This window comes from Nelumbo lutea, chromosome 7 (assembly GCF_056320005.1).
Source record: "Nelumbo lutea isolate HS-2025 chromosome 7, American lotus-T2T, whole genome shotgun sequence".
NCBI classification, from domain to species: Eukaryota; Viridiplantae; Streptophyta; class Magnoliopsida; order Proteales; family Nelumbonaceae; genus Nelumbo; species Nelumbo lutea.
In genome coordinates, this window is record NC_142690.1 from 25350079 (window position 1) to 25370593 (window position 20515).

At 32.0% G+C, this 20515-nt stretch overlaps 2 protein-coding genes across 2 annotated transcripts; both read left to right on the forward strand.

Annotated features, from left to right (window-relative positions):
- Positions 1 to 6037: 6037 nt before the first annotated feature.
- LOC148845757 (late embryogenesis abundant protein At1g64065-like) lies at positions 6038 to 6679 on the forward strand. Its single transcript, XM_088955893.1, has one exon. The coding sequence runs from the start codon at positions 6038 to 6040 to the stop codon at positions 6677 to 6679; it is 642 nt and encodes a 213-aa protein (XP_088812019.1).
- Positions 6680 to 13120: 6441 nt separating this feature from the next.
- Positions 13121 to 13927, forward strand: LOC148845758 (late embryogenesis abundant protein At1g64065-like). The gene has a single exon (XM_088952868.1). It carries the CDS (start codon positions 13174 to 13176, stop codon positions 13807 to 13809), a length of 636 nt encoding a protein of 211 aa, XP_088808994.1. The 5' UTR covers positions 13121 to 13173; the 3' UTR covers positions 13810 to 13927.
- Positions 13928 to 20515: the final 6588 nt, after the last annotated feature.

The following is a 20515-nucleotide window of genomic DNA, read 5'->3' on the forward strand; positions in this document are numbered from 1 at the left end:
CACCTTAATGGGTGTTCTGCAAGGTGTGTCACATTTCTGTCCACATCTTGTGTTTGATTCCATGCATCTCAACTACAATATGTGAGATTATCTATGTCGTTAATCATTAAAACACAATATTTTATTTTTTAGTAATATATATAATAGTAAAACATTAATAAATTACAAAAAAAATAATAATTAATAAAAATAATATTATTAATAATTAGTAATACTAACAATAATATTAATAATATTTAATAGCAAATAATGATATTAATATTAACTAAAATTAGTAATAATAATTAAAAAATAATTATTAATATTAATAATTAATGATTAACAAAATAATGTTAACAATAATTAACAATATTAATAATAATATTTATGATATTTGATAACAATTAATAATATTGTTACTAATTACTAATAATTAACCATGACTAATAATATTCAAAACATTGTTTTATGAAGTTATTGACAATTTGACACTACTACTATTTATTTATGTAAAATAATAAATATTAAAATATACATTTATCCAATTAAATGTTATTTCTTTTTCCATGGTTTTTAAAATCGGGCCGGATCAGACGGTCGCACTGAAAAAATTGGGAACTGATCAGGTGACCAGTTTCGTTTTTTGCCAAAATTGGATTTTGGCCAGAAAAACTTTGATTGGTCAACAAACTGGTAACTCAGGCGGTTGAACCGTTTGAACCGTCCAATGGTTTTAACTGTTTTTTATTTTTTATTTTTTATTTTTTTTCAAAACGGGCTAATCGTTCGGTTTGAACGGTCAAACTAGAAAAACAGGAATCGGTTCCATTTTTCGTCAAAACTGGATTTTGGCCATAAAATGTTGATTTGGTCAACAAACCGTTGACCCGAGCAGTTGAATTGTTAAGGTTCTATCGGCGTATCGGTCGAATCGATACCTTTTTTTAACTTTTTTTTTTTTTCAAAACTGGTTTAGGGGGGCCAGTTTAGGCTCCTCCACCCCCTGAACCAGTCAAACCCCCGATACACCCACTGTAGGGACGTATCAGAGAGGTCTTGGAATGATATGTATCATCCGATACGGGCCGATACGTGTTGATACTTTGAGCCTTGCACGAATCATTCAACGGTTTTGACCATTATTTGTTTTTTTTTTTTATTTTATTTTTCTTTCAGAACGGGTTGACCATTCGGTTCGAACGGTCAGACCAAAAAAACTAGGAACCGGTAAGGTGACCGGTTCCGTTTTTTTCCAAAACTGAATTTTAGCCAAAAAAACATTGATTTAGTTAGTAAACCGCTGACCCAGGTGGTTGAATTATTCAACAGTTGACTGCTTTTTATCTTTTTCATTTTTTTCTATCGGAACAGGCCGATTGTTCAATGTATTAACATAAGATAACAGTGGTTCAATCCCAAATAAACATATATGACAAAAAATTACAGATGAACAATCTATTTAAATAGTTGATGAACAGATGTTCAATGAACTGGGGTAACTTTGACTGGTGTTGGCCATCTTCTTCTAGTGGCAAGGCAGACTGATGGGAGAGCAAGAGCTACAATGGTTTCCTAAAAAAGAGAGCCACAACAATAATATTTATTAGTATGGAATAATGATGCGAAGTAGAGAATCAATGGCTTTAGAGTTTTTCACCGTGGCGTGGAGCATTCCATTCTTACCTGTGGATGAGATTTTGTGATATAGTGTGGACTGTTCCACAAGATATTGTGGTTCGGTCCACACCACACTGAACCAAATGATGAAAATGACTGTAGTGTGTTTTGAAACACAATATATCATGGATAACCACGATACCAAACACCACCTATTTGGACTCACACATTCTGAATCCCTCAGCTCATATCATATTAGAAGTATGGTTTCTGAACCATCGTTGATCCGAACGATTGTGCCATTCTGCCTAAAAACCATCCAAACAACTGATTCCATTTTTATCCACTCATTCTTTCATTGAAAATCGTTGAACAACAGTTTTAACCAATTTGACCCAAACAACAAATTTAAACATTAGCCAGAAGCCGCTGCGTGAAATGCCTCTCAAACGGGAAGCTTCCACATTAGTATTGAAAATGTGTTGGGTATCAAAATGTCCAACACAGAAGACTAATTAACCTTTCAAACACCGTATAGTCTTTGACAAGCACAGATGAAAATTGAAAGGTGCCAGTCAATTTTTATTCATTTCTCCACAATGACCACACATTGTAGTCCTTTCCAATAACCGTTCCAACCACGCCATTTCCTTTTTATTCTTTTTGAGATCATGTGTACTAGTTGACTACTAACAATCGACAAACAAACACTTACAATTAACACATACACTATCCTTTGTTCCTCCATTAATCCTCCTCATTCACTGATTTGGAGCTGAGGTGAGACAGCCGAGCGACTCTGATCTCAATACCGGCCATGTCCGACAAGAAGGATCACATCTATCACATCCCACCTCCCATCACCACTGATGAGGCATACCTTTGTTCCTCCATTAATAATTAATGATTATTAACATTTAAATTATCTCTTGATCTTAACTGTTGGATTTAAAAATTAAATATCAAAATTCAAAAGTCATGATTCAGCCTCTCAATGGTGTCTCAGATTTTGCACATGTTTTCCATTGGTTTTGCATATACATCTTCGCATCGATTATGCATTTGCAGCGGTGCTATTGATGTGTGGCTTCCAGCATCGTATTTTAAGAAAATGGTGTCTTTTTTCTTTGGAATCGTTGCTGTCAGGTAGGACATTTCCTGTACCAACAATAATTTTTTTTATTTGGTATCAATGCTCCAAGAAATGTTTTCTGCACTTCTACCCATTGCCCACTGCCACATCACTACCCTATTGGTATCAATGAATTGCAGTTCCAGGAAACACCAAATTTGGCGTTGCTCCAAGCCATGCCTTTCCAATTTCCAAGGCGTGGCTTGGAGCACCGTTTTCTATGGAAAAACAGTTCCAAACAGATGGCTGTTTTCTGCAGCACACTTTTTTCCTACATGGCACTGACGTGGCACCGTTTTCTGGAGCAACAGCAATGGTTCCGAACAGACGCCTTGTTTCTTCTGGTGAAGGGACAAGTTGCATGCTCTAGTTGTGTTGGAAGGGTGTGCGATTGGATATGTGGCATTCATATTCATCATTAAATTAAGTGTAAATTGCATATTAGTACCATGTACTGTAGGACTAGTTTCAATTTAGTACTTGAACGCCAGTGCCATTGCAATACCTGAACTCCCAAAAACTGCTAATTTAGTACCCACCATTTTACCTGAACTTCACTTTAAATTCCAAAACTATCATTTTTAATATTTTTTATACCATTTCACCTTGATTATGGATTGAATAACTGAGAAAAGGATTGCAACAACGATAGTCTAAATGCCTATTCCTTGACAATGATATTATCTTCTTAGGTAATGTTTTCACATGTAATTTCTTTGGCGGGAAACAGTAGTTCTTTGGCAGAAAGGTTAGGGAATAAAGTGAACAATGGTGCCTAATCACAATGAAAAGGAATTTAAACATGGCTATTTTATCCATTTCAAAATTATGTTTCTCTTGCCTATTCAAAACTTAAAGGGTATTTGTGTCATTTCACATGACATCTAATGCCAATTAACGATTATGGACTAGATTGGTAATTTTCAAGAGTTCAAATACTATTGTGGCACATTTTAAAGTTTAGGTACTAAAGCGAGATTAATATCACTTAATGCTTTTTGATAATTACATTGCTAGCATGATTGTATCTCATTGGGGGTCACAAGGGAGGACTTTGGATGTACTCTCAAGATGCTTCTAATATGACTAGAGCATGCCACTTGTCCTATCACACAAGAAAACTTTTTCATTGTATTACACCGATACACACTCATGTGCACTGATACATAGGGATGCACTATTTGAAGTTTGAACCCATATCACCAACATTTAAAGTATGCTCTTAGACCACTAGACCAACTTGGCATCTCATTCTAATAAAAGAAATAAAATAACTTTTATATAATTTAGCATTTACATGTAATCCAAATGATTAATAATATATAATTTTATTTAATTAAAAATAAAAAATAATAATTTTCAAAATTAGTGTTCTACAAATTTTAATGAAATGAATAATAATCTATTAAATCCATATTTGTATCAAAATTTGCATATAGTGTGTATCTTAGAAATCTTATCATATATGATATATTTTTAAGTTAATACTATATTTTTTATAAATGATTAATTGAAGTTTTAGTTTACATTAAATGACAATATATTTATAATTTACAAAACATTTATCAATAAAATTGTATGACATATTTGTATATTCCATTATAATAGTTGTAATTTGTTTCTTCCTTTGTATCATTAAAATATGCAGTTGTTATATATTTATACCTTATCTGTGTCTATTTCAACCTTAAATTTAGTGTTGCTATTGTATTTGTGAGATTTATATCAATTTTCGTAAACTTATTGTGTTACATTGTTGGTCCTATGTTAGGACAGTAGTTTGCACTACAACTTTTACCAAAAATCTCATAATATGAATCCTAACTCATCTTTCTAGACAGTAGTTGACTGTTGGATCTGGCTTATCCATTCTAATTATTTGTAGGATTGGGTCCACATTGCTCAATTGTTCAATGAGAGAGAGGAGAGTTCACACCTGCGCCCCACAGCACATCTCGGCCTTATATTGGGAATATTTCTCGGTGATGTCTCATCATTTCCTGTACTGTCATTGGGACATATTCCCAATACAAGACTGGGCTGTGGCACATTGCTCACTTCTATGCTTTATTTCATGGGGACCTAGGCACTGACTGAATACCATATCCTTTTAGGGACCTACGCAAAATTGGCGGGCTTATGTGGTCAATTCTCAATACAACAAGCCCTACCAATTCAACCTTCAATATTTTTTGATCAATTTAAATTTATCCTTCAATGAGGAGATATTTTTGGGCTTATGTCAGACGTACATCAGTCCAAACCCATATTTTTGGACTGATGTACGTCAAGTCCAATTGGATCCCTAAATAATACTTAAAATTAGTTACTAAGCGGCCCAAGTGTCTCTTTCTAGGGTCTGGATCCCAAGAACCTTTTATCAAGTCTAAGTCCAGGAAATTAATCAATTAATAAATAAAAGTACAAATTAAGAGCTTGTTTGGAAGGGTTTCTGCGTTGATTGAATTGCATTATTCCGAGATGATGTTACCTAAACATAGCTTGACCAGAAAGTCTATTTTGCACCTCTGATAAGTTTATATGGACTCGTACATTCTGAATTCCTCAGCTCATATAATGCTAGTTTCTGAAGCGTTATTGACCCAAACGATTGGGCCATTCAGTCTGAAAACCGTCAAGGCAATTGATTCTGTTTTTACCTATTCCTTCTTTGATTAAAAATTGCTGATTTAGTCAATAACCCATTGACCTAAGCGATCAAACCATTGATCCATTTAACCCAAATATTGACCATTTTTTATTTTTATTTTTTCAAATTGAAATGGGCTACTCATTCAAACTGAACAGTCAAACCATAGACCCAAAAATCAATGGCCAAAGCTCCCAAAGCTGTTCCCGTTATAGCCTTATAGATCAGTTTTTAAAACATTAGCCAGAATCCGCTGCACCTCCCAAACGGGGACTAAGAGGGAAGCTTCCACATAATTAGTATTTAAAATGTGTTGGGCGTCAAAATGTCCAACACGGCAGACTAATTAACCATTCAAACACCTTATTAGTCTTTGACAAGCACATATGAAAATTGAAAGGTGCCAGTCAATTTTTATTCATTTCTTCTCCATGTTGACCACACATTGTAGTCCTTTCCGATAACCGTTCCAACCACGCCATTATTCTTTTTTCTTTTTGAGATCATGTGTACTAATTGACTACTAACAATCAACAAACAAACCCTTACAATTTACATGCACTATCCTTTGTTCCTCCATTAATCCTCCTCGTTCACTGATTTGGAGCTGAGGTGAGAGAGCTGATTATCATTGACCACCTCTGATCTCAATACCGGCCATGTCCGACAGGAAGGATCACATCTATCACACCCCACCTCCCACCACCACTGATGAAGCTTACCTTTTCACCTTCCAATCCAATTCAAAACAGTTGCAGCGCCGGCGATTCACCGTCCAATGTTGTGGCATCATCACTGCCCTCTTCTTGCTTCACATCGTCATATTTTCCGTGCTCGCACTCACCGTGTTTCGCTTCAAGGATCCCGATATCCAGTTGACGTCCATCACCGTCGACGGTGCAGGCAACCTCACCCAGATTTTTTCATCCTCCTCCTACAACGTCACTGTGACCAACCAGCTTGCTATCAGTAACCGGAACTGGGGTGAGTTCAAATTCGACGACAGCACGCTTACCTTCTCCTACTTGAACGCTGTGTTAGGGGAGGGCCAGATTCCCGGCGGACGGGTGAAGAAGAGGAGCACGCGAAGGATGAAGGTGACCATGGAAGTGAGGTCGGATCAGCTGTTGAAAGCACCAAACCTTGTGGGTTCGGAGTTTATAAGGTTGAGCAGCTACGCCAAGTTGAACGGGAAGGTGAAGATGTTGAATATGATGAAACGAAGCAGAAGCGGCGAAATGAATTGCACGATGACCATTTATCTGATGACCCAGAACGTCCAGGAATTAAGTTGCAGTTGACGCCTCAAGCTCATTATTCCTGTGTACTGTAGTTTTTTTTTTTTTTTTTTTCAATTTTGCTTTTAAATTTTGAGCTCAAGTTTTGAATTTTTGTAGTATGTATTTTAGAGACTTTTAGTAGGCACTGGGCACACCCTTACCTTGAGATGTGAATATGTAGAAGGATTATTATATTATAAATAAATTTATTAACTAAAAGTGGTGAATTTCTGAAAAACAATTTCAAAATTAAAATCACTGAACTATTTGATTTTGAGTTCGAGTATGACATGGAAAAGACATAATACCTACATCTAAAAATTGATCGGAGTTGAAGACCTTATATTCAAATTCAAATCCTAATGAATTTGGATTGGATTTAGATTTAATCCAACTCCATTTTAAATTTTTAATATAAAAAATTAAAACAAATAATTACTTTACAACTTTTATATATAATAAATTAATATAAATATGACATACAGAATTTATTTTCTCTTCCTATATATATAATATAATATGTAAAAATATAATTATTGTAATTTTAAATATAATTATATAAATATTATATATTAAAATCAATAAATATTATAATATAAAATTGGATTTGGATTATAATCGGATTAGATGGAGTCAAATCCAAATCCCAACCTATTACTAATCAAATGTAGATTGTAGAATTCAAATCTGATTATTTTCAGGCAAGTTCAGGCCTGACTCTTAGGTTCTAAACTTGGCCAAAGGCCAACTCAACCTTATCCTAACCCAACAACCCAAGCCTGTCCCCATTATATTCATGCATGCATACATATTTGTTAAACCAAACACATATACATGCATAAATATATATACACATACATTTGTATCAATTTTTAATGTGGATTGGTTGGCCAAATTGAGTCCTATCTGGGCCAAATTCCAGCTTGAGTGCATCAAATTTTAATATAGAATGAGCTTGATTTTAACAGTTCGGGCTTTATCTCATACTCTGTCTATGGTTGGGTCTTGGGGTTAGGCATGAAATCAAACACAACCTAGACCGCTTATTCATGAAATTCAAAATGCAACCCCCCAAATCAACTTTATTTATTTATTTATTGAGTATCATGTGCAGTGTAACATGCAATCCCCAAGGAATGGTTTGGGGGTTGAACAACACGTGAAAGCCCGACCAAACTACACCTTGTCAAGCTAGAGATTGTTGCATGTCCAGAGCTAGGATGAGTCAAGAAATGGTGACATGGCGCACCATCATAAACATTGTTGCACATTGCAACCCTCACACAAGGTGGGAACACATGGTGAACACATGTGTCCCATGGTAGTCTAGAAATTTTCTCTTTTTTCTCCTTTTTTTATTTTTTATTTTATGCCATTTTTGAAGTATGCTTTTCTTTTCCATAAAAAATTACCTAAAATCTCTCACTCTCTCTCCCCCCATAAACACATGTTCCCAAAATAGTATCATCTCCTAAAATATCTCCTAAGCTACCTCTCCCACTATTCTCCACTTTCTCTCTCCTCTTAAATTATCTCTAATTCCTATTTATCCTCTCCCCTACTTATCTATATCTATCTAATGGAAGTTTGAATTAAAAACTTTAAAAACTATTTAAATGTTCTAACAAAATTATATAATAGCATTAAAATAACATTAATACATTTATATTTTACTTTTTATCTATATCTATGTAAAGAAACTTTGAATTAAAACTTTTAAAAAATATTTAAGTATTCTAATGAAATTATATAATAACATTAAAAATATTTATTAAAAACACAAAAAAAATAACTATAATAGATTTAATAATAGCAAAAATATTAACAATTTTGTATTTTTACAAAATCCATCATGAAATTATGTACTAACAATATAAATTATTAATTTCCTGATTATTAAATTTAGATGTTATTCAAATAATAAAACTTTAACATTAAAAAATAAAATATAACTTAAATATTTCAATAACTAAATATCTTAAATAAAAAATAAAATATCTAAATAATTATATAACAAAATATTTAAATATTTCAAATAACAAAAAAAATTAACTATTTTATATATTGTTTAAATATTTCAATACCTAAACATTGAAAATAACGAAATATTTAATATGACTAGCTTTGAAATAGCTAAAATAATGAAATTATGTAATAAATTTCAAAAAATTTCTAAAAAGTGGAAAAATAATTATATTTATAATATTCAATTTAATATTTTATAAAACTAATAATGAAATTATTAATGATAGTATAAATTATAATTAATATTTACTAATAATAATTTTAAAATCTTAACCTATATTTATTATAAAATAATATATATATATATATATATATATATATATTATATACTAAAATTAATATTTATTGTATTTTTAGTAATTATTTATTGTTTTTTGTGATAAACATATTTTCAATAAGTATGTATAATTCTATTTTTGTTTTGTTATTTAACAAAAAAATTCAATAATTATTGGAGACTAAACTACTATTACTTAAATAAAATTTAATTTATTGTACTTATTATATGTATTGTATTTTTTCTTTTTATTTTATTGATTAATATTTATTAGATATTAAACTATTATTTGAGATTACATTATTTATTCACTAATTTAATATGTTTTTTGTAATTGTTGTATTTATTATATTTATATTAGTTATTTATTGTATCTTCTTTGTCAATATATTTTCAATAATTGTTTATTTTTGCTATAAACTTTCAAGAATTATTATGAATTAAACTATTGCTATTTATTAGATATTAGATTATTAATTTAACTAAAATTAGGAGTGTCCGATTGGTTCAGTTTGGCTGTAAGTTGTGTGTCCATCCAAATCGACTTGGTCAGGTTGGGGAGTTGGTTACTCGAAATTGACTTACCACTAGTGAAAACAAGCCTACTCAGGTTGTATTGGTTTAGGCCGATTTCTGGTTTGGTCAATCGGTTCAAAAGATTTAAACATAAAAATTAAATTTATGATATAAAATATTTTAGACTAAGAAATATAGGAATTTTTTCACTTTCTGTATATAAACAATTACACTAAAATATAAAAGATTAATATATATATATATATATATATATATATATATATATATGGTCGGGTCGTTCGATTTTAGCTGATTTACAAATGGCCAAAGCAAAACTAATCCAACCTGGTTAGATTGGAAAGTTGTTGAACCAAAGCCAATCGGAAATACTAGAAAACCGACCAACTAGGGTCGTGTTGATCAGGTTGATTGATTTCAATAGTTTAATGAACAACCTTAGCTGAAATTTATTATTGTTATTGTAAAAAATTATTAAAAATAGTATATAGAATATAAATAATTATTAATTATTTAAAAAGTTAAAAAATAAAAAAAAAAAACCAATCTGATGCTCACCTTCCTTGATTATATATATATATATGAGATGCTTTCCTTCCCCATAAAAAACTTACATAACATCTCTCTCTCTCTCCCACACGTTCTCAATAACTTAAATAATATCCTGTCATAAAATTTCTCCTCAACTACCTATCCCACTTTCTCCTAAATTATCTCTAATTTCTATTTGTCCTTTCCCCCACTTTTTACTTATATCTATCTAAAGAAAGTTATGATTAAAAATTTCTAACAAAATTATACAATAACTTTAAAATTTTATTAAAAACACAAAAACTAATTATAATAGATTTAATAATATTTATATTATTAATAATTTTATATTTTACAAATCATCACGAAATTATGTACTATAAGTTATGATTTTCCAGATTTTTCAATTTAAATGTTATTCAAACAATAAAATTTAACATTAAAAAAAATAAAATATTATTTAAATATTTCAATGATTAAATATCTTAAATAACAAAATATAAAAAATAGCTAAATAATTATATAAAAAAATATTTAATATTTTGTAAAATCTTTAAATAAATAAAATTCAAGTAACGAAAAATTTTATTAAATCTATTATAATTATTTTTTTGTGTTTTTAATAAATATTTTGAATTTGTTATATAATTTAATTAGAATATTTAAATAATTTTTAAATTTTTAATTCAAACTTTTCTTTAGATAAATATAGATAAATAATGGGGGAGAGAATAAATAGGAATAAAAGATAATTTAGGAGAGAAACTCTCAATTAAATTGGATATAATTTAGAAGATAAATAGGAACTAGAGATAATTTAGGATAAAGTGGGGGAGGTAGTTTAGGATAAATTTTAGGAGAGAATAGTATTTAGGTTATTTTTGCTATAAGTTTTCAATGATTATTGGAGATTAAGTTGTTGTTATTTATTAGAAATTAGACTATTAATTCAGCTGAAATTAAGAGTCTTCACGAGTTGGTTCGACTCGGTTGTAGGCTATTTGGCCAACCAAATCGACCTGGTCAGGTTGTGGAGTTGGTCACCCGAAAACGACTGATCATTAGTGAAAACCGACCAACTTGGGTTTTATTGGTTGGGGTCGATTTTCGGTTTGATCAATCGGTTCAAAAGATTTATTATATTAAAAAATGATAGTTGTGTTATTAAAAAAAATTAAAAATTAAATTTATGGTATAAAATATTTTAGACTAAGAAATATGGGAATTTTACCACTTTCCCGTATTAAAAATTATATTATAAATATAAAATATTAATATATATCTATGGTCAAGTTGTTCAATTTTGATCAATTTATAAATATTGAACCAAAGCCAATTGGAAATATTAGAAAATTGACCAATTTAGGTGGAGTTGGTCAGTTTCATTAGCATGATGAACAACACTAGCTGAAATTAATTATTGTTATTTTTGTATTGTAAACAAACTATTAAAAATAATATATAAAATATAAATAATTAATTATTATTTTAAAAAGTTAAAAATATAAAACAATTATATACTCTTATATATTTATATTATTTAGCTTTTGCTTAATAAATCCCATATATATAAAAGCACATTGCCCAAATTGAAAGCTTCTACACACTCTCTAGCTTTTGAGTTCTCTTTGTTATGCTCTTGCTCAATTATTTAGCTCATACAACTGAGACCAATTCGGCTTAACCAACTAGCAAGAGCATGGGAACCATCAGTGCATTCACATTGGTCTATCAGAGCTGGAACTTTACCATGCACCATATATTTATTCAGTTTAGGGCTGTAAATGGGTCGGATCCAACTTGATCCACATCCAATCCAATTATCAAACCATTGGATCTAAATCTGATTCATATTATTATGTTTGAAATTATTATATTTTAAAAAATTTAAAAACTAAATAATTTATTGAGTTCAGATTATTTTTAATATGATCAGATAGAATTAAATCTGCATCAGATCTAATTACTATATTTGCATGCAAATTCTCCTAGGCAGGAGATCCGGAGTCCAAATTCTAACATCCAAATCCGGAATGATAGGATTGGAAGTTGAATTAGATATCGGATTTCAAAGTCTATTTCCAGCCTCAATTCCATTAGTGTTCAAAAATAGTTTACCCAATATTTTCCGACTATAAATCCAATATAACATTATTCATTCTTAATTTGATTCATAAGTCTAACACGTGCTTTGTATGTGACAATTTTTTAGAAGATAATGATGGTGATAGTATATAAATAATATGTTTCCAAATTTATTTTATTTTTTTATAATTCTATGTCTATAAAAGCTATTCTTATTTGTCATGCTTATTTTTGTGACAGTAAATGTTAATGTGAGTCAATACCTTGACTACAAGGGTTAATGAGAAGATACATTTGAATGAGGATAAAAGTGGCTGTTCAAATTACCTTTCTATCCTTACAATTAGAAAGCATCCAAATTCAATAATTGAGTTATTTTAGTGAAACAAAATTTCCACACTCTCATTCACACTTTTAATAGTAATAATAATATAGATTTATTAATATTATTCAATATCCAATTATAAGATACATTTGGACTTTGAATATTAAATTAACCAATTAAATTTCTATACATGGATTTGAATGGGACAACTCTTAACTGGATGGTGCTATTGATTTATTTATTGACTTTTGGGATATGTAGAGTGCAAAATATTGTTTTTTGTATTATCTTTAGTTCCATTAATTAATTGAAAGAAAGCAGAAGTTCTCTAACTAGCCTGTTATTAATTTTCATTATTTCACTTGTTTTTGCTTCCCTTTCTAGGTAATCAGCATATACTACAGTGGTCCAATCGGGTTCCGTAAACTGCAAGTACAACACAAAGTAGAAATTTCTCCGCTATTTATCATAGCGTAATCAGACTGCAGACTGCAGTCATAAATGGAGGAAGACGCGATTAAACAAAACAACAAGCATTGATTTTTATGCCCCTCAACACGTTTTAAGAAGAAAAACAAATTGCAGAACTTCAATTCATACCAATTCCAGTATTTTAATTTTATCTTAATTTATATATATAGAACTTAGATCGATCATCAGATAGACTACTCAGAGAGAAAAGAAATTAGCTTATCTCTCTGCGTAGCTCTTCTGAGTTCTAAGTCCTAACAACAGAAAATGGATCACGCTCATCCCTTGACAAGCGCCGTCCGTCACGACCGGAGAGACGAGGAGGCGGGACCCTTGCGGGCAAAGCAGCTCCGCCGGAAGAAAAACATCAAATGCTTTGCTTATATTGCTGTCTTTGCCGTGTTTCAGACCATTATCATCCTCGTCTTTGCACTGACAGTGCTTAAGATCAAGACTCCCAGTGTTAAGCTCAGTAGTGTCGCCGTTGAGAGTATCGGCTTGCCCAATGGAGCCTCCTCTCCCTTCAGAATGACGGTAACAGCTCAAGTCGCGGTGAAGAATAAGAACTTCGGTCACTTCAAATTCGACAACAGCACCGTGACTCTCACCTACCGGAGTGTCACCGTCGGGGAGGCAGTGATCCCCGAGGCCCGGGCTAAGGCACGAAAGACTAGGAGGATGAATGTGACGATGGAGGTGAGCTCGGAAAGTCTGTCAACTGATGGTTCAACTTACCTGAACAGTGACATCAGAACCGGGAATTTGACGTTGAACAGCTATGCCAGGCTGAGTGGGAAGGTGCATTTGATGAAGATAATGAAGAAACGTAAAACTGCAGAAATGAATTGCACCATTACAGTTAATTTGGAGAAGCAGACTGTCCAGGAGTTGAACTGCCAGTGATTTATACATGAATTAGATTACTTTTTAAACACGCAGCCTGATCTTTAGTTTATTCTTTCTACAGTCTTTAATTTCTTTCTTTCTGATTAATAAGTTGATACTAAGATTTCCTATATAAGCTCTAGTCTCCAATGTTTTTATCTTTAGATCTCTTCACTCAGGTGAATTCGATTGTGAATTTGATAATAGTCAAGTTTGGCCCCAAGAGATTGGATATTCTAAAAAGGGGAAATCTAAAGTTGATTGAAGCACTTCGATAGGGCTGCAAATCGAATCAAATCAGATTTTGGTTCATCAAAATTTGATTTATTTATAATCGAATTTGAATCAGTTTGTATTCATCAGACATATTCGGATTATATATAATTAGATATTAAATAATATAAATAAATTAAACAGAAAATGGTCAGAATATTATACATTATAAACAAAATGAATTAAAATGACCTTAATATTGTATTTTTACTGGTATGAAACTTGAACCTATGACAATTTACAATTTAATGAAAATACATCATCCCTACCAACTTTATTAATAGATATAATATGAATTTTGAATATATATATATATATATATATATATATATAAAGTTGAATAGAATGGAATCAGATTGCACCAGATTGAGTAGGGGTGGATTCATGTTTGACCCAGTTATAAACGGATAGAATTCAGATCATCCTTAGTGGGATCAAATTCGAATTCAAATTTGGACAATCGGATACCATTTGCAATCCTACACTTCGAGAGCTCTGAAAATGTACTTTTTTTTTTTTGGAGCAAGCTCTCACTTGACACCTAGGACTTGGGAGGCACCATGCTCAAATACATCTTGTTCTAGTCTTCCAGGTATTTGTTTCTGTTGAACTGGTATCAGATATAATCAGTTCTTATCAGTTCAGATCCCATTGTTTCAATTATTAGGCGGTTTGGTTTTGGGTCTAAAATTATAAATCCTATAAGCTCTGTTTGGGGACCAGAATAAAATATTTTATTCAGTTTAGGACAGTTCCACCCTGTTCCGAACCAGAACCAACCCATTGATAGCCCTACTGCAAAGACCAGACCGTATCTCCAATATTTAGGGCTCTTTATTTATGGATGAAGATTTTAGAAAGCATTTTCTATAATCATTTGGGTGGAAATTATGCATGAATCTTTTTCATTAACTTTGTGGCAGAGAAACATGGGCTTAGAGAGATATAGACTCACATATGAGCCTGGAGCCCATGATTAAACACCCTTTAGAAATTTCATGTAGTTGGGCCCGTTATAATATGGGTTTTACCTTGTAAACCAGCTGGGCCAAAAATTAGAACAGATGAAAAATTGTGATCAGGATTTTATAATATTAATAAAAAGTAAAAAATTCCTGGATGCTCTTGCAATTTGTTTAACCTGTGTCACAGCCCTCAATCAAATCAGATGCTTATCTTTCTTTTTCCCAACTTTTATTTTGGTAAGCTATTTTGGGTTGCCAGAAATTAGTATGTATGCTTATTTCAATTTGGGTTGGGTTGGCCGTCATTATCCCGGGGCCCAACCCACAATATAATTAGGCTTCTACTTTCAGCCCAAACCCAAAACTCATATTGTCCAATGTAAACGATAGATTAGCTTCAGCCTTTCAGGCTTTCAGCTGGACATAGTCCACGTTTAAATCTGCAAAAAAATTTAACGTCAAAATGTCAGGGTTTGAACATTGAACTGTTGAAAAAGCGAAATGGAAAAAAGAAAAAGAAGAAAGTTTTTGGATCCGTACTAATGCTGCCACGGAATCAGATTAATTTGTATAGGATATACCTAGATCTGAATTCAAGCATATTAACAATTGGATCTGGATCAAACTTTATACGGGCTCAGTTTGAAAGGAGTGCAAATACAAAATATATACACTACAAATATATACAAAATACAAGGTTTTGCACTTGCATATTTTGTAGTTGTACTCTTTCTAAACTGAGCTTTGAAGCTGTGTTTGGTTGTAATGTAAACAAGTTTGCACTGGTATAAAATCATGACAATGCAAATGATTTAAGTGTAAAATTCTGATATATTTTTATTTCAAAATTTAGCTTATTTTGTTTGATTGCAATATAAATGAAGTAAATTAAGACATGAAACAGAAAAGGTAAAATCCAAAACAAAATTAAGCAAGAATTTGCATTTATTACATTTGCACTCTCATACAGTTGTACTAGTGCAAATAAATTTGCACTGCAACCAAACATGTACAGCCTGAAGGATTCACGTTACACTGGAATTTGGATTTGGATAGTTTATCTGATTGATAAATTAAACAAGAAAACACCAAAATACTATATACTATTAATAAAATAAAATTAAAAGGACTTTGCTGCTTTACTTCATGAATAAAATTATGTAAAATAATTTCTAGTATAGGGGAGGTCCTGCGTTATATCGTACAAAACGTCGAGGTCAATTGAAAAATTAGTAAAATTAGTATAGTTGGGGGGGAGGGGGGGTGTTATATCTTCTTGCATCCAATCCAAACAAGAAAGTATCAGGGGTGTAAGTCGGGTGGGCTGAGTTGGGTTTCAACTAACCTAGGCCCACCTCTAAGAAATGGGCTGAAAATCTTAGCCCAACCTACACTAAAATTTGATATACTTAAGTTGGGTTTAGGCCTGGGCTAAGTTTAAATTGGTCAATCCTTCCACATTAAAAATTGATTTGGTCCCTCTCTAATTGTGAGGCACAAAATGTAATTTGAACTATTATATTTCTCTTTATTTAATTCTCTCTCATTAAGTCTTATATTTAGGGTATGACTCTCATTCTTTCATTTAGTCTTATATTAATTAATAATATTAAAAAAATAAAAATGACAAAGAATAATTATTTTTTATTGATGATTTAAATAAAATACAAACTTAAAACCAACCCAAAATGGAGTTGTCTTCATATTTGGTGGCCAACCAACAATTGAACCTTTTGGGTGAAAATGTGTCAACCCTTGATGTTATTGTTAAATAATAATAATAATAATAATAATAATAATAATAATAATAATAATAATAATAATAATAATAGTTTAAAAAGATGAAAATACAAAAACAAAACAATTTTTTTTATAAAAAACATTTGGACACATCTCTAATATCGTATATTCATCATATTAAACAAAAAAGTATGAAAATAAAAAATAACTTTTATAGATATTGAAATATAAAAAATTTTAGAAAATTTTAGAAACATTCACTGTGTGTGTGTGTGTGTTTGTGAAACTATATATGTATGCATGAAAATATCATGCCGTGCTTGGGCTGAGATAAGATTGAGTTGGATTCTTGCTACCTAAGGACTAAGCCCGAACCTTGCCATAAAAATTAAAAAGCTCAAACTTTTGGGTCTAGGCCAAACTTTTCAATTGTACTTTTTATAACACATTTTAAAACCTAAAAGCCATTAATTCTGGTTGGAAATTGATTTATAGGTTTTAAGATGCCACTTTCTCCAACATTAAAAATAGAAATCCCAAAGTAAACATATATAAAAATACGTCTTAAACTGAGGTTATAGACTTATAAATCACAATACATTTTTTGACCCCCCTATGGTCCAGAAATTTGCACATTCAATATATTTTTATATGTAAGTTTGTTCCCTCCCCTCACTTTTCAACCAATGGTTCGCCCTCCCTATGGCTCATCAATAAGTTTTGGCCCACGTCATAAAAAATTCATGACTCCACCCTTGATATATATATATATATATATATATATATATATATATATATAAACCGACCCGAAAAGAGAACCGTTTTGGCTACCAATTTTCGGGTCAGCAGTTTGACGGCGACGACGATGTTAGATCTAAGATTTCTCTCAGTCTCAAATCTATCATTTAGACTCTTAGCCTTCTCTTCCAAATCTCTCTCATTGATCTCTTAGCCTTCTGTTCCAGATCTTAGTCTTCTAGATCTCAAACTTGAGATCTCCCTCAACTGATCTCTATCTCTCCAGTATAGCTCAGATCTAAGATCTGAGAGATTTCTCTTTTCATTCGAATCTAGCTCTTATTTAATAAATCGCAAACTGTTCTCCGGGTTGAACGGCTCAACTATCAAACCATCCAGATCAATGGTTTGTTGACTAATTCAACATTTTTTTTTACCAAAGATTGGATTTGAGGTAAAACGGAACCGGTTATCTGGATGGTTTCTGGTACAAACGGTCCGACCGTCCAAATCAATGACGATTCGAAAACATTGCTTTACTTTGTAAAAGTTTCCTTACCTTTCCCTACTTCCTTCAAATCAATCACAACCTTAAAGTGGAGGTCACTTCATTTTACTTCACTATCAAACAAGACAGTCAACACAAAAAAAAAAAGTAAACCATATTTTACACTTCCATACATTTACACCAGTGCAAATGAAAATTGTCTTGCAACCAAATACAGCCTAAATTGCACATTTTAAAAGTACAATGAAAAGATAACTTTAAAGCGAGCATGAACCAAACTGCTAAAACTAGATATTTAGTAGTGGTTATTATTAAACGAGTAGTTTTATATATTTTTTCTTTTTCTTTATAGATAAAAATTAAGCTATTAAGTAACTAGTTTAGTATGTGGTGAGACTAAAAAGTACCCTATTTTTATCCCCAATTATTCACTCTTTTACATTAATTTAGCATTTAAATGGACTCATTACTCTTGTTTTTCGATTCAGGGCAAGAAAGAAGGCAATTGGAAGAAAACAGGGCAAATCGGATGATTTTGCACAGTTTTGGCACCATTCAGTAATCTGGGAATAACTCTCAATTCTGGACTCCGATTTGGATAATTCAAGAGGCATTAGAAAATGAAAGAAAGGCCCAAAACTTATTAGATTTATACTTTGAATGTAATCATAGAAAGATAAGAAGATTGGATTAGATCACTAGATAAGAGATAGGACAGGATTAGTTCAAAACAGATCTGAACTTGAAGTTAATCTCCTATAAGGAGTTGGAGAGAACCCTCTCCCTCAGCTATATAAAGAGGGGGGCGGACCAGCTCTAGGCATCATTCAATCAACTCAACCATCCAGCAATCGAGCATCAAGCAACTCAAGAAGATCAGTTCGACCTACTGAGAAGCAAAGCCTAGAGGGTTCGAAAATCATGAGCAGCTAAGCCTCTTCTATTCTGGTTCAAGGGGGGAGGTTCGATTGAGTCATCGTGAGGTTCTATATTTAATTCAAGTTCTTGCTTTTTAATTCAAATATTCATTGATTCTTGTGCTTATTCTCTATGGATGTCACGAATAGTGGTACAAGTAGCAATTAGGTTAATATCTTTCTGGGTCAATTGTTCGTAACAGCCTTTGACCAATGTATTGACATGTTTTAACCTAAGGGAATCAATGGAACAAGATTCGATAATTGCAACTATCTCAATTATTGTTATTTTGGTTTAACTGTTTTCACAAAGTTTAATGCTATCATTAGTTAATATGGAGCGCTATCGTACCCAGTCGACTAGTGATAAGTGTTGATCGAATATTGGGTTTGGTCAGTTGATTTAGGAAAACACAAGGTTTATTATGGCTATCCTAATAAATCTAAGGTTAAATGCTTGAATTGCAAGACTGTCGAAGTTTACCTATGATCGATGATTAATTGATTAATCCGAACCCTTGAATCAGAATTTGGTAAAACTGATTTCTTTTGTTTGTTCGTTACTATTTGCTTTCTTGTTCTTTTAGAATTTTTAATTATTTAATTTTCCCACTCCATTATATTAATCATTCGGCTGAGAAATTTTCCCTAAATCCCTGTGGGATTTGACCTAGTACCACTATACTACAAAAATTTTATTGTGGGACTAGCATTAATTTTGAGGGCTTCAACAACCCGTCAAAATTTTGGCGTCGTTGCCGGGGAGCTATTTTAATTTCTTACCTCGTTACCTTCTATTGTGTTAACCTCTTCTGTTTTATGACTTGTGCTTCTCAACGAAGTGAACTAGATTACAACCCCGAAGTTGAGAAAACTATTCGTCATTTAAGGAAAGAGGCGAAGCAAAGGAAGGATCATTCACATAAAAGGGTGAATTCAAATTTCGATCTACCAACTTGTGATCAACCCATCTTCGAAAAGGAAGAAAGGATGGCTAATAGAAAGAGGACACTAAGGGAGTTGGCTGCACCGGTCATGAACCAACAGCCCCTGTGCATAACATATCCCACTCTTGAGGTAGCCTTCGAACTCAATCTGGTTTAATTCAATTACTTTCTATCTTTCATGGTTTTCCAGGTGAGGACCCTCATAAACATCTAAAGGAATTCCATGTCGTCTGTTCAAGCATGAAACCACAGGGTATGACCGAGGACCAGGTAAAACTTATAGCTTTTCCATTTACTTTACGAGATAAAGCAAAGGATTGGTTATATATTTTTCCTCCCGGTTCGGTACGTACATGGAATGAGATGAACAGAATATTTTTAGATAAATATTTTCTTGCATCCCGAGCTACAAACATTAGGAAAGAAATTTGTAGAGTTCGACAATTTGGTGGTGAGACACTATATGAATATTGGGAAAGATTTAAACAACTTGTTGCTAACTGTCCACACCACCAAATACCCAAACAACTTTTGATCCAATACTTCTATGAAGGGCTCCGGTCCACGGATAGAAGTATGGTAGATGCAGCTAGTGGAGGAGCCTTGGTAAATAAAACACCCGAAGCAGCCAGGGAA